At 50.1% G+C, this 14054-nt stretch overlaps 1 protein-coding gene across 1 annotated transcript in view; it reads left to right on the top strand.

The window, feature by feature from the left end:
- The window catches only part of ITPR1 (inositol 1,4,5-trisphosphate receptor type 1), a gene marked incomplete at its 5' end in the record, with an annotated part of 113929 nt that extends 110118 nt beyond the window's left edge, over positions 1 to 3811 (top strand). Inside the window, one exon of the mRNA XM_057383646.1 lies at positions 2423 to 3811. Within this exon, the coding sequence (XP_057239629.1) occupies positions 2423 to 2512 (90 nt within the window). The remainder of the gene's footprint in view (positions 1 to 2422) is intronic.
- Positions 3812 to 14054: the final 10243 nt, after the last annotated feature.

Consider the following 14054-nt stretch of genomic DNA (forward strand, 5'->3'; position numbering starts at 1 on the left):
CTGGCCCGAGCTGTTTTTGGTGGCTGTTTATCTGTGTGCATTAATGACCTGGGCCAYATGGCTCAGTTGGGGACTTTATGGAGGTGTTGGCACTGGGGACATTGACTGCTGACTCGCACCTGGGTGGCAGATGGGGCTGCCTGGGGCAGCTCCCCCAAGGCCAATCCCATCTCTGCTGGGCTGCTCGGGTCTCTCCATGAACCTCCCCTCCATCAGGAGCCCCTGGCAGCCAGCACACCCCAAGATCCAGCCCCTGCCTTCCGATCCCGCTCTGCAGTTGGGCTGGAGCTGGGCCCTTTCCCTGCAGAGCACAAGGAAGGGATTAATGCGAGGGGCTGGGAGCTGCCAGCCTGTGCCCCGGGCTGTAATTAGTGCCCAGGCACGGTGCCACCCAGCCCCTTGCTGCAGCTGGGCCGAGCACGGAGGGCACAGGCAGTTGCTCTTTTGTCTGGCTTTAGCTCTCTCCAGGCAGCAGTTTCGCTGTTTTGCCTGGAACAATTGCCCAGCCCCACGTGTCCCCTCACCCCGCTGCAGGCTCGGGCTCTCTGCRGGCACAGGAGCCGGTCCTGGCCACTGCCAGTGCTGCCTCACTGCTCTTTTCTTTCTGAAGCTCGAAGCCTTCTTGGCTGACCAAGCACTAAAACCCCTTCTCGCTCTTTGTGAATGTAAGAATGAAGGGTTTAGCTTTTAGAGAGCTATTTGACTGTAAAAGCAGGAGAGGAAACCAGCTTCATTAAAGTGGTGATAGCTTTTAGGAATTCCCCTAAGTACCATTATTGAGAGCCCTGCTGAAGATGCAGGATGCTCCAATTATGTGACAAAGCCAGTGTATCCCTCCTTCTGATCAGGAGCTGTCTCCAGGAAAGGAACTAACTCAGGGAATTTTTATTTGTATTTATTTTCTTGTAATTAAATAAAGGGAAAACCTCTCATTCATTTGCTCTTCAAGCTCGTTAGGTTTCTGGAGACTCTAATTATTAGAAACCGAGCTCCAGCCCGCCTGCTTCCCCAAAGTGCACCAAGAGCCATTAAAATCCTGATCACTTTAATTCTGTGYGAAAAGATTACACCATAATTGTCTGCAGCAGCAGGGGATTAGATGTAATCACCCAGAAATCCTTCCCAGCGCCTCCTCCGGTGTCAGCGAGTGCGAGGCACCGCTGCTGGGGCTGTGCCCTCGCTGGGGACAGTGCCACTGGTCCCCAGGGGTGGCTCAGGGTGACTCAGGTGCCAGCACCCCGGGGCCAGCTGCTGTGTCCAGGGGGATCCTGTTCCTGGAGGAATCCTGGATCCTTGAATCCTGGAGGAGGCTCCAGCTCGCCGTAACCTTTGGAGCCTCTGTCAGTGTGGGGCGTTACTGGGGAGCCCAGCTCAGCTGAACCCCAGGTCCCTTGGGCTCTGTTTGGATCCTGTCAGCACAATTCCAGGGCCTGGCAATACAATCTTAACAATTCCATCATCCCAGGTGTGTTACGAATGAACTGACACACCATCTCCCATCTCCCATGTTGCTGCCACAAGCAGCATGAAATAGCAAATTTGTCATGAAACAGCAAAAAGTGGAGAAGTTAAATGGGGGATGTAGGTGAGAGGAGCAGGATGGGGATGGGGATCACCATGGGTGTCCTGGGTGCTGCAGGGCTGAGGTTCTGTCCTGGTGTTCCCTCACTCAGCTCCTGTGARCCATCCCACGTGTCGGCTCCTCCGCTGCCGGGACACGGCTGGAGCTGTGGGATCCAGCTGTGGGATCCAGCTGTTCGCTCCCGAGACCCTGCCCAACCCCAGTCATTCCTTACACGGCTTATGTAACTTGTCAGAAACCTCCCAAGGTTTTAAAAAAACCGAGTGGAGCCGTTGGATTGTGGCCATTGCTCAATATCGGGAATAGCAAACAATGATCCATTTTCCATTCACGGTTCACCGATCAGGGAAACGTTCCTTTCTTTGCTGGGAAGCAGATGGGGAATGCCATCTGAAATCTGAAAGTTTGGGRTGTGTGGCAGGGAGGTGGTTAAGTCCTGCCTTGGCAGCTGGGGAGGGATGTTGGCTGGCTCCGGATGAGAGCGGGAGTGCTCAGCCTTTTCCAGCAAAGGCAAGGGTATTCCCAGCCTGACTGCAGGGCTCGCCCCTTTTTCCGCCCTCGTCTCGTCTGCTGGACGGGTGACAAAGAATTCCTGACGGGGGAGGTTCCTGTTCCTGCCCGCTGCTCCCCGCACTGATCCCGCTGCCCAGGGGCTGTGCCCAGCTCTGCCTGGCCGGGCAGTGCCCGGGCACACAGATGGACATCGGGGCTGGAGTCACCCCCTGCCCGGTGCTGGCTGGAGACAGCGGCTGGGAGCAAACGCCAGCCAGGGCAGGCCCTGGGGCCAGCTGACGCACAGGAAGCGCCGAGGCCTAATGAGCAAACTTGTTAATTTTCCAGATGACGGAGCAGAGGAAGCAGAAGCAGCGCATCGGTCTCCTTGGACACCCCCCGCCCATGAATGTGAACCTGCAGCAGCAACCGGCCTGAGCCGGGAGGGTCACGGCCCCTCCGGACATCCCAAACCATCCCRGCCCGGAGGCTGCTCCCTCTACCTTCTGTGCATCCTGTAAATACCCTGGTTTTATACTCGATGTATATGACTGCTACTCTGTCGAGCTGGGGGYGTGTGGATTGAGATTAGAACTGTTGGCACGGGACGGAGGTTAAACTTTGTGCCAAAACTATCAAAATTGCCTTTTTCTTGGAAGGACTAAAGAGAGCACCTGAATTGCACTTGAAGAGATTATTTGACTATGTGACATGTATTTTGTATTTAAAGAAAAAAAAAAAGAATAGAATAGCTAGTATTTATGTTTTTATACAATTGTGCAATATGAATTATGCAATCACAATATATTTGGAACTCCTGAATGTCCTAAAGGGAGTGCACATCTTTGGATCTGGTGTGTTAGTACAATGTAATAAATGGTATAAAATTACAGGTGTAAATGAGGCTGCTGCAAAATTGTGTAACTGGTGATTTTTTCATACCCTTGGACATTTTTGTACCATGTGTGTAAATATCTTGCAATGCCATATTTGTTGCCTCTTCCTCCCAGGGATGACGCTGGGACTCCGTGAGCTGTTCAATTGGTATCGATTAAAGCAAAACATTATTTTGAAGCTTCCGAATGAGGAAAGCAGGAGGTATTTTTCAAGAGATTTCTTTAGAGTACTGGGGCTAGAAGAGCTCAGACRCCGGGTTTTTTAAATGCTAAGATTTCTTAAAGGGAACTTTTTATGCAAAATGAAGTTTGGAATGAGGATGCACTGCTGGCGAGTCGGTGCAGTCTCCCAGAAGCGATGCCGAGGCTGCCCAGGCTTTGCATTCTCCGCCTGTAGGATCCTTTCCTTCTATTTTTTCATTAGAGACCTATGTGCCTGCTAAAGCTTTAGCAAACGGGCACTGCACCGACTGAAACGTGTCCTGTAGCTGAGCACTGATGTGTGTAACGCTTGTGTGAGAGCCACTGGTTTGAGGCTGCTCTGTCCCACCCCTTCCTCTCCCTGTCCCCTTTCATTCGGTCACTTTCTTTGGTTTCTGATTCTCCAGAGTGTGAAAGGAAACTCGTTGGGCTGTTGTTAGGTTGTTTGTTTTTGTTTTTGTTTGTTTTTTTTTCTCCAATCCGCTGCATAGTTTTATACATGGACCTCATTTTACAGAAGCTGACTTCTCTGCAATACTGTCTACAAAAGAAAAAAAAAAAGAAAAAAAGCTAAAGACAGAGCTATGAAAATTTGTAAATGCATAAATATAGGTATTTAAATAAATGATGCAAAATACTCTACGGACAGAGGCTGCTGGTGGTTTGTGTCCCCTCCAAGGTGTTGTGTGGTTCTGTCACAACCCCCTGCCCTGGGATGCTGTGTCGTGGGGGCCTGGCAGGTAAGGATGGGGCTTTTCTCAGTGCCTAGAGGGGCAGAGGTTGATTTTTTTTAAAGCAGAGCAAGTCCCTCCTCCAGCAGTGAGAGGCCCTGGCACCCAGGGAATGTCACCTGCGGTCACTCCGGGCTGGGRCACTTCACACTCTCCCCACTGATAGTTCAGGCTTGTGGTTGTCATTGGAGCATGTAAGAGTTCAAAACCCCTCCAGCTCCAAGTACCGTGTGCACAGGAGCGTTGCTGACTGTGTGTATTTGATTAAGATGTAGCAGGAACTACCTGGTACAATTAATCATCTTTAATCTGGTAAGTGCACACAACTGTCTGAGGTGGGTGCGTGTCCCCAGCTCGGGTCAGCAGGAGAGCTGAGCGGGGGGAGGGAGGAAGGAGGGCAGCTTGCCCAGCCGTCTGAGAGCTGGAGATTTACCGGCGAGATCGGGACTCCTTAATCACATGTATTTCCATCTACATCTCCCGGCAAATCTGTCTTCCCTTCTGCAGCGCGGTGTGTGCGGTGCGGCTGCCACCGGGCTGGGCTGGTGCGGTGGAGGAGCAGGATTTCACCTTCCCTGAGCGCACAGACACGTACCTGAGTCACTCCTTCCCCTCCTGGCAGCCGGGGATGAGCACACACACATTTGTCAGGCTTCCCGGAGCCCCTGCCAGGCAGGTGAGAGGGAGGCGGCAGAGAGGGCAGCCCCGAGGATGTGCGCTGTTGCTTCATCTTTACCGTAAAAAGGCAGAAGCGGCGGGTGCCTGAGCGCTGGCACAGCCCCGCTCTGCTCCGTGACCCGTGTGAAAGGCAGCGGGGTGGAACCCGAGCTTCTCGCTGCGGCCGTGCCTTCCCACGAGCTGYGGGGAGATGCGAAAAGGGAGGTTCTGTCCCTCTGCTGCAGCTGCAGCGACAGAGGCAGAGCGCAGCCACCACCCTGGCGAGGGGGTGCAGTTGTCAGGGCAGGTGGGTGGCTCCAGGGGTGGCACAGATGGCTCAGGAGGTCACACTGTGTCCCCAGCCCCAGCAGAGGCTGTGTCAGCTGGTCAGCAGAGGAAGGTGACTGTTCCTCTCCTCAGCCCACGGACAGGTCATTCATTTCTGCAGTGACATTTCACGCATGACTGTCACATTTTTTTTTTTCTTTTTTTCCTCTTTCACTCTTGGGTTTTTCTAAGTTTTTTTTTTTTTTTTTTTTATTTCTGGTTGAACTCCTCTGCCCATCATGGCTGTGCCAGCAGAGGCCGGGAATGGCCAAAACCCTGCTGGGGCTGGTGGTGGGTCTGTCCCTGCAGCTTCTGAGGTTGGACTTTCCCGTTCTGGACTGAGATCTGGTGCCCCGTGGCAACTTCCTGATCTCACAGARAAGCTGTGTGAGGGATCTGTTTAATTTCCCATTTGGGGTACTCTTTTCCACAAAAGCTGAATATCTCTTGCCATCACAAAAAGMTTTATTCACAATTGTTGGACTCCCAAGAGAAAAAAAACCCTCCAAAACCTGAGACTAGCATCTGTAATGTAAATTTAGGTCCTGCACAGGAGGGAGCTTTTTGGCTCTAAAAACACATCCCTGACATCTAGTAAAATTAATGGTTGGGTGACAGACAGCTGGCTGTTGGTTTAAGGATTAGATTGAAAGCAGGGAGGTTCCACCYGCCTTGCACACACCTGGGTTCTCCTTCGGCATCAGGTTTCATTAAGCAGGATGTTAAAGTTTGGGACCACGATTACTTTGTCTCTTTAATAAGAACTTTCCTTCGGAGGTGGAAATCTAAGTGACCTTCTGAAGAGGAAAGAACAAACYGAATCTACCGATTTTGCTAATAATGGAAAGTCCTAGAGGGGCAGGATCTCCGTGCATTCCTCAATTTGCATGACTGGCTGAGTGCGTGGAGGAGCCTTTTCTCCGCTAATGAAGCAGGTGACATGCTAATCAAGGCAATGCAAATAACTGCTCTGAAAGCGCAGCCACGGCCCCAGCACCGCCACAATGGCAAATTCAAGCCTCATCCTCAATTTTGCAGCAAATTGGCGCAGGGCAGGACAAAGGAGCCGGGATTGCAGCCCCGGTGCTCRCGGCGGGGCCTCGCACTGGGGCGCGTGTGATGGAGACCTCGTTACATAATGGGGGCTTGATTGATATCGGGGAAGTCACAATACAGCTCCGTAGAACAATCCCCTCGTCTCCCCGGATGGGAAATGCTCCTACACACATGCCTAATAGGGGCTTTAAATTGCCCATTGTATTTCCGAACAAGAGAAACTTATTTRGAGTGCTTTCCCTGCGCCGGTTCCAGCACCAGCAGCTGAAGCYGCCGCCATGTGTGTTCTCCGTGCTCTGCAGACTCACTGGATGGATTTCCAGGCACAMAGAGGATCCCAAAATGGGTCAGRCTGGAAGGGATCACCCGGTCCAACATCCCTGCTCCACTGGGGTCATCCCAGAGCACGTGGCAGGAGGGCACAGGAGGTCTCAGGGGGTTCCTGTGGAGCCACCCCATGCCAGAAGAGCCGAGCCAGTTCCACGYCAAGTGCCAGCCCYASCAGGGSACACAAAGGGGCTGTAAGCTCCTGYTTTGGGTTGGGGTGGCTCCCTGTTTCCATGRGAGACTCCCTGGCTGTGAGCCAGCGTGCCCAGGTTCTCCCACGCCGCGCTGGAAGTTCCGTCCCGAGCTGTGAATTTCCTGGCCCCGGCCTGCACGGAGCGTAACCTTTACACTCAGCACGGTGCATTTACTTTACAAACACACTGACCGGGCTTTGAGCTGGCTCAGGATGAGCTGTAGATATTTGGAGTAAAACCAGAACAAATATTCCATCTCAGTGAAACTGGCATTGTCACYACGACATAAGGAGTAACTTCTGGAGAGATGCTGTACTTCTCCATCCAATTTTTTATTTACTACCTTTCCAACCTTCTTTCAGACTAAACATGTTAATGAGCTGAATGTCAAAACCACCCACGAGTAAACTGAGCTGTCCCATCCAGTAGGCTGATGTTGGTTTGTTTTTAGTAACTAGCAAGGATGCTGGAAAACCCCTATAAAGATTTCATTTTTAACAAAAAGTACCAAAAACTCCACCAGTTTTGCATCACAAAGTTGTGGTTCAAGTCAAGATTTGAGTCAAGCAGCATGTCTGTGGTTTTTGTGGGTGGATGCATCTCGGAATGACTATCAATCTGTCAGAGGGAGATCTGCATGTCATCTCTGCATATGACAGGCAGAATCTGCAGTGACAAATTTCTTTCCAATACTCGCAGCGCTGAGCCTCGTACCCCTCCTGCCATCCAGAATCGCCAAGTCCTGTCAGCACGTCGCTTGAACCCGCTTTTTTTTTCTTTTAAAGAGAGACAAACAGAGGAAGGAAAGACAAATATAGAGCAGTGCTCTAGAGGTGCCACTGAACACCAATGCCAAAGTGCTTAGTCACCCCGAAATTGTGACGTGCACACRGGAGATGCCACGGAGGACACTTGGACCAGAGCTTGTCCTGCTGCAGTTACGTGTGTGAGGGGGACACTTGGAATTGGAATTATGTAAGGCTGGAGGGAAAAAAAGAGTAACTCTGGATCGAATCAAAGTAACTCAGGAGATGCAGCTGGAATTGCATGTAAAGTTTGCAGAAAAAAMMAAMMAWSAAAACCTCCAGAAAATCTGAYTGATTTAGAGCGTGACTGCTGGTGTGGAAATGCCCAAATCTCCCTGTGCTCAGGTCTCCGTGGGAGAAACAGGAACAGTTTCAGCCAGTGCAATACAGGAAAAAGGCCTGAAATTTCAACAATAAGCAGGAGATGGGAAAAGCACCCTGTGCTGAGCCAAAGTCCCGACCCCGGGATGCATTCAGAGAGTGTGTGAGAACAGGCTGACAGCTGGATAAATTGCTTCGAGGCAGGTGCTTCCCCAGGAGYCCCACGCAGCAGGAACAGCCAGCCCCATTTCCAGGCAGCCTTTCCCTCCTGAAGCACTATCATCCCTCAGACCTGGCTCACAGCTTCCTCGCCCATTAGTGCTCCTCAGCTGCCTCTTCTCACCCTGACACTCAGCCCTTTTCCTCCCCTTCCTCATCTCATCTCATCTCATCTCATCTCAGGAATGACTTTGCAGCTCTCGCTTGCCCAGAGCCCCTCCACTGTCTGGAAATGGTGCCTGGTCCCCAGGGATGGGCAGGAGCAAAGCCCATTCCCGGGCTTTATCGAGGCAACGGGTTTGTTTTCACTCTCCTTTTCTAGCGCTAAGTAAATACACAGAACACCRAATCTGAAGGCAGTGAAGAGTGGAATTCCATCTCTCTTCCATGTGTTCCAATATGACTCTCAAAATAGTGGAGATGCTGTGTTATGATTTCCATTTCGCTTGTGTCCATAACACTGTTTTTACGCAGCAGAGATGGAAACACAATCTGTTAAGTCTGTAAGAAACTTTTCCTTATGAATGATGGGTGCAAACATCGTGTACAATCACATTCCAGGAAGAAAATTCTATCCCTTCAGTGCTAGCAACCCTAAAAGGAGTTCAAAACTGCAGTTTGCCTGTATTTACACACCACAGGAGTTTTTTTCACATCAGTTTAATCACAGGATGATTCATTATTCACAAAGAACYATMATAATTAAGAAGAATCATGSAATTGTTAAGGTTGGAAAAGACCTTCAAGATTATCAAGTCGATGGTCAACCCAGTCCCAGCACCATGTTCACCACCAAACCRTGYCCTCACTGCCACTTCCAGTTGTTTTGGAACACTTACAGGGATGGCAACTCCTCCACTTCCTTGGGCAGCCTCTTCTAATGCTTCACAACCCCTTCTGTGAAAAAAAAAAATCCCTAATATCTAATCTAAACCTCCCCTGGTGCAATTTGAGGTTGTGCAGTAGCACAACTGTCTGCAGGATCTGAATCAGAGTATCTCCCAGTGTCCARCCCCAAACCAGTGGGAAAACAGCCCCTCCTCTTCAGGAACATCTCAGTGTGATGCTAAATTTGGTGTAGACCTTTGCAACGTGGCCCTGTGACTGATTGCCTTTACTGATAAATGTTCTTATTGCCTTTAATTTGAATTTTTGCTGCCAGTGAATCTCATTCCAGCACAAAAGGTCACCTCAGTGGCCAGRAGACTTCTGCAAAGACTATCCTGGATCGTGTCCACATCAGATCTAGAGCTGATGAGAGAATTAAGCTATTTAAACCCAAAATACAGATCCTTGGCAATCCAGACTCCCCCTGGAGAMACCCCCAAACCTACAGCTGCTCCAAGTGTGGAAGAAGCCAGGACTAGGGCCATGGAAAACCTCAAACAGGCAGAGCTGGCCGGGCAGGGTGAGTCACCCACGGGGAAATGCTGCTGCTGGGCTCATCCTGAATGTGCTCCCAGACATCCTGCCCTGCTGCGTCAGGAGCCTCTCTCCCAAAGGAGCGTGTTTGTGGTTGGCAACCAGAGCTCGTTCCCTTTTTTTCCCTAAAATTAGGAAGTGGGAGGAATAGAAGGAAATGGTGGCCTCCGAAACCTGCTCAATGTAAATGTGAAGAGATGGAAAGGCAGGTTCCTMGCAGCCCTTTGATGTCGGTGCCATCACGGCTGCTCCTAAGTTTCTTCCTGGCCCTGGGAAGATTCCCTGCACAGAGCCAAGGGCAGCAGGGCAAAGGATGTCTGGGATGAATGGATGGCCCTGAAGGRGCTGCCTTGTGCCACCCCAAACAGAGCAATCCATTCATTAAGGGAATGCTCTACCAACAACCACTCCTCAGCATGGGCACAGCTGCCCAGGGCAGGGGTGGAGGGAATAAAAAACCTTGGCTGTTGCCTGGAGCAGGCATGGACAGCAAGGCTGGGGGCTGCAGGATCCCCTCAGCTGGGAGCAGGACCRTGTTACAGGAATAAGTATCCAAGGAGGAATGAAGCAGCTCCTATCTCAGGGATATCTTGCTGGTTAGAGCTTTTACCTGGAAGAACTAGATTAAAATCTTGCCTGGGCATGAGAGGGCTTTGCTCCTGGTTCCCATTTTGGGAATGTTGCGTGGCTCTTGCAGTTCATACTGTGGTTTGCGTCCCACTTCGCCCTGGGCAGCGCTCCCAGCTGTGATTCCAGAATGGAGAAAGGCAGCTGGRAGCGTGTTCTGTGCTGACCAGAGACTCCATCCCTGGGACAGGGGCTCTCCTGCCTCCCATACACACCCACCCTTCTCTCCCCATGGCCTGTCTGGGAACTGGGACCCCAACCTCGGGGCCTGAGTTACAAACAAGGTTACAAGGTAAGAACAGAAACTCTCAGATTTTTGTTTTTCAGACCTTTTCTAAGCCTAGTTYCTGGCCTTTCTGTGGGTCTAGTCCTCAGTCTGACATGGCAGTAGGGGAAAATCTTGTTCCTTACCCACATCCTCACCCTAATTCTGGAATTGTAAAGCAAGAGGGAAGGTTACATGCTTGTACCATACCTACAGTGCTGTCCCCTCCCCTCCCAGCTTCTCTCTCTGGGAAAGCAGGGTTCCAGAGAGAACCTATGCCAAACCCCACATTTTACACAGTGGAAAAATAAATAGGCAGAACATTCAGTTTTCCTGAAGCAAACCCCCAGAGGTGGTGCATGAACTCGTGCAGGAGCAGGCCGGGCAGACAGCGTGAATCAGAGGGCTGGGTGACTCCTCGGAGAGGGAAGCCCTGGTGGCAGGCAGCCAGGCTGAGGCACAGCTCCTGCGGCGMATTCCCGCAGCATCATCCCACCCGAAAAACCCCTGCAGGCACTGAGGAACAGCGCCCAGCTGCTGACAGCATCCCTGAGCTGCTGGCTCCTCTGGGGTGACTGCCCAGGGTGCTCTCTGAAAGTGAACGGCCCTTCAGCTCAGAGTTGTGATTCAAGCCTGTCACCCACGGGCAGGAGCTGTGTGTGACAAAAAACCGTGTGTGAGCAGAGCAGAAATATCAGGGTACCACCCCCAGAAAGGAAAAGCACCTGGTTTCAGTTCTAAACACCCCGGAGTACAGACTCAGCTGCTGGTGGGCAGCAGTGGGTCGGGCCCTTCGCTGCTCGCCGGTGCCGTTGTCACCTTCTCCAGGTGCAGGGTAATTTGGGTTGGTGACACTGGGCACGGCTGCTGACCTGGCTGCTCACCTTTGTACACYGTGTTTACAGTAACCACGGGCTGACTGATGCCTATAAATTACTGCTCTTGTGTTACACTCAGCCCTAATACACCTTTTTTTGGGGACGAATTTAATTTTTAACTCCAAATCGAGACGGAACYGATATAAATCATTAAGATATCAATCGTGCCTAAATTAATATATTGCACTCCTTTAACATATACCTGATAAGTGTGTGTGAGCCAGCTGGGAGGGGTTTGGGGAGGAAAGGGCATTTCTGCTCTGGCTACCCCAGTGCTGTCCCCCTGCAGCAGCGGTGACCGTAAAGGTCAAGCCTGCCACAGACTATTGTACCCAGCGGCACTGCTTGGCTGGGCTTTGCAGTCTAATTGCCACTGACCCCGTGACAATGAGGTAATGTCTCTGCCTCCCGGGTCAGATAAATACTGCTCATTTTATAACCACCAGACATGTTACTGAAAAACAGATAGGAAACGACCCAAAGTCGCATGATCAGTGGAATATAAACTCTGCTACAGATGTTGCTCTTGTCCTTCATTTGAATGCTCAGGGGTTTTTCTTGTAACACCCACTCTGAGGCAGAGCTCTTGCCCAAACTCCGGCTGGGGATGCTTCTCCTCAGGTGGCCTCACCCAAACCAAGAGGGAAAGCTCGGAAAGTGCCTGAGTGGAAGGACGGAATTGCTAAGAAACAAGCCGGACAAAAATTGTCTTCAAACAGATTTCTAAACCCCAGCTACCAGAATAACTGGGGTGGGAATTCAAGCGAAGAGCTGTGTGGGGACCGAGAGSCAGCATCCTCACAGGAGTTCAAGGGAGCTGGCAAAGCCCCCCTGAGCACCCCCAGTTCAACGCTGTGGGTTGCAGTCCTGCGGTGCAGCCACAGTTCAGCCCAAAGTCCTCGTTCCCACCTCTCTCCCTGTGCCCCGTTACAGCTCCCTAACGACGGGGCGTTTGAAGATAAATGCCCGAGTGACGCCAGAGTGACGAGGAGGACTTTGGCCCTCTCCCGAGAGCACCAGCGGGACACAGGACAGTGATAACCCTCACTCCAAACCCATCCCCGGCCCCGAGCCCAGCACTGAGCCAGCCCCAGCTCCCTCCTCGCAAAGCGACAGGCAAGAGGAATGGCACGGAATGCTAAAGTTGTTTTCCTGGAGTTGCAAAGCAGCTTTTGTCCCCTGTGTCTCCACAAACTCCCTCGAGCACTGCCCTGCATCCTCAGCACTGGGAAAAACGGGGTTAAGGTAAACCCTGCAGTTTTAAACAAGAACCTCTGCAGAATGAACCCCAAAATGTTTAAAGCAATTAACCCAGAATTACCTAGATAATCATGACCTTTTCATGGATAGATTCTTATTTTATATAAAATGCCCCCAGAGCTGATAGCTGGTTTTGTTGCTATTCAGTTTTACCCATCTACTCTGCTGTACCTCTGATTTTAAGAAGCTGAGGGCTTTTTTTTAAGGTCTTGAAAAATACTGAGATGGAAAATATATTTGCAGTTATTTACCTGATATTTACAATAATTTGGGCTTAATAAACATTTAATTTAAATTGTTTCAAGTGTTTCTTATCTTGGTATACTGTCCCCTAATTTTATGCTGTGACTGTCACAAAGGAGTGGTTCAAATTTGACTCAAAAGCTGCAGGATGATTTCTTTTTCTTTCCCTCACAACAGTTTTTGGGTCACACTWTAATTTACCTTTTTTCCCCCCAGTMTGGCCGTGACTCAGCAAGGTTGATTTGCATCGGGCTGGCACTTTACATACAAGCTACAGAAGTGATTTAAATACAAAATGGTCAAATRTGTCATAGACCTTCTTTGACCTTCCCCATTCCTGTATTACCAATTTCTTTTYCCCATGTTTTGATGGGAAGGGTGATTCCTGGAATGGGATGTTAGAAACTGTTCCAGGTTTCCCCACATAACCATCACCTCTCTGCCCCAGTTCTGCTGGGATCTGGATTTACCATCTCTTGCACTATGGAAGAAGCTTCCTGCTCATTACAAAGATGCACAACTGCTCCACTTTTTGGGCAATTAGGAGATTTTAACAGTTTGGTTTTCCTAGCTGCCAACAGCTCTAGAGCAGGAGTTTGRTATCCTTTGTCCATGCCCAGCCTGGTTTGTTCTGGCACTGGAGGATTGCTTGCTGTGAGTCACGCTGGGGGATGGAAGGTGAGGGTACCGCAGAGATGCCGATGAGAAGGTCAGGGTAGAAGAATTGGTACAATGAAACCAGAACATTTGGGAAAGTCACTGGTCCTTGAAGTAAACATTTGCTGATGCACTTCAAAATCTTGTTCTTAAGTAAAAAACCCTGTGTTGTATTAAGCTTGCTTTTTAATTGTTTGTGTATATAAAATACCTTAGCTAACCTCTGTTTTCTTCCATGAAAGTTTTAATTGCTGCAGTAGCAGGGAGAAGAATTAAAATAAACTCAGCTCCAGCAGCTCTATCTCCTCACAGAATCAGTTACTAATAGTTCTGTATGGAATTATGGATGGAATTATAGGTGTAATCCCCCTGGGTAGCAAAGGGAGGGACTGGTTACCCCCCGAAGGTCCAGCAGCACCCACTACAGACCCCTGCATGGGCCAARGACACCCACCCTGGAACACCCATGTTTCATGCACCGATGGTGCCAGGGCAAAGCAACAGCAGCTTCTTCAACCCCTCGATGTCATGTGAAAATACTGCAGAAAATATTTTCCCTCTTGGCTTGGCACAACCTCTGTTTGACTTAAAAAATGACTGTGCYGGGGGTTTTTCTCTTGGTTCTTGTTAACAACCACCACCTTTCCCTCATTACTGGAACAAACACGAAYACATTTGGACTACATTTCATACTGTTTCAAAGAGAGATCACGTCTGTGCATTGTCAGGGCTCGAGGAGGTTTAGTAAAGGCATCACTCATATATTAAGCATATTTTATTTAAGAACGACTGGGTTTTTTTCAGGATTATATTGGGGAAATACAATACCTGCAGCAGATTAGGAGACAATGAATTAAAAACCCTGAAAGGTTTCTTTCTTCAAGGAAGCAAGA

Source organism: Malurus melanocephalus, unplaced genomic scaffold (assembly GCF_030028575.1).
Source record: "Malurus melanocephalus ecotype Western Australia unplaced genomic scaffold, MMel_1.1 scaffold_648, whole genome shotgun sequence".
Lineage (NCBI taxonomy): Eukaryota > Metazoa > Chordata > Aves > Passeriformes > Maluridae > Malurus > Malurus melanocephalus.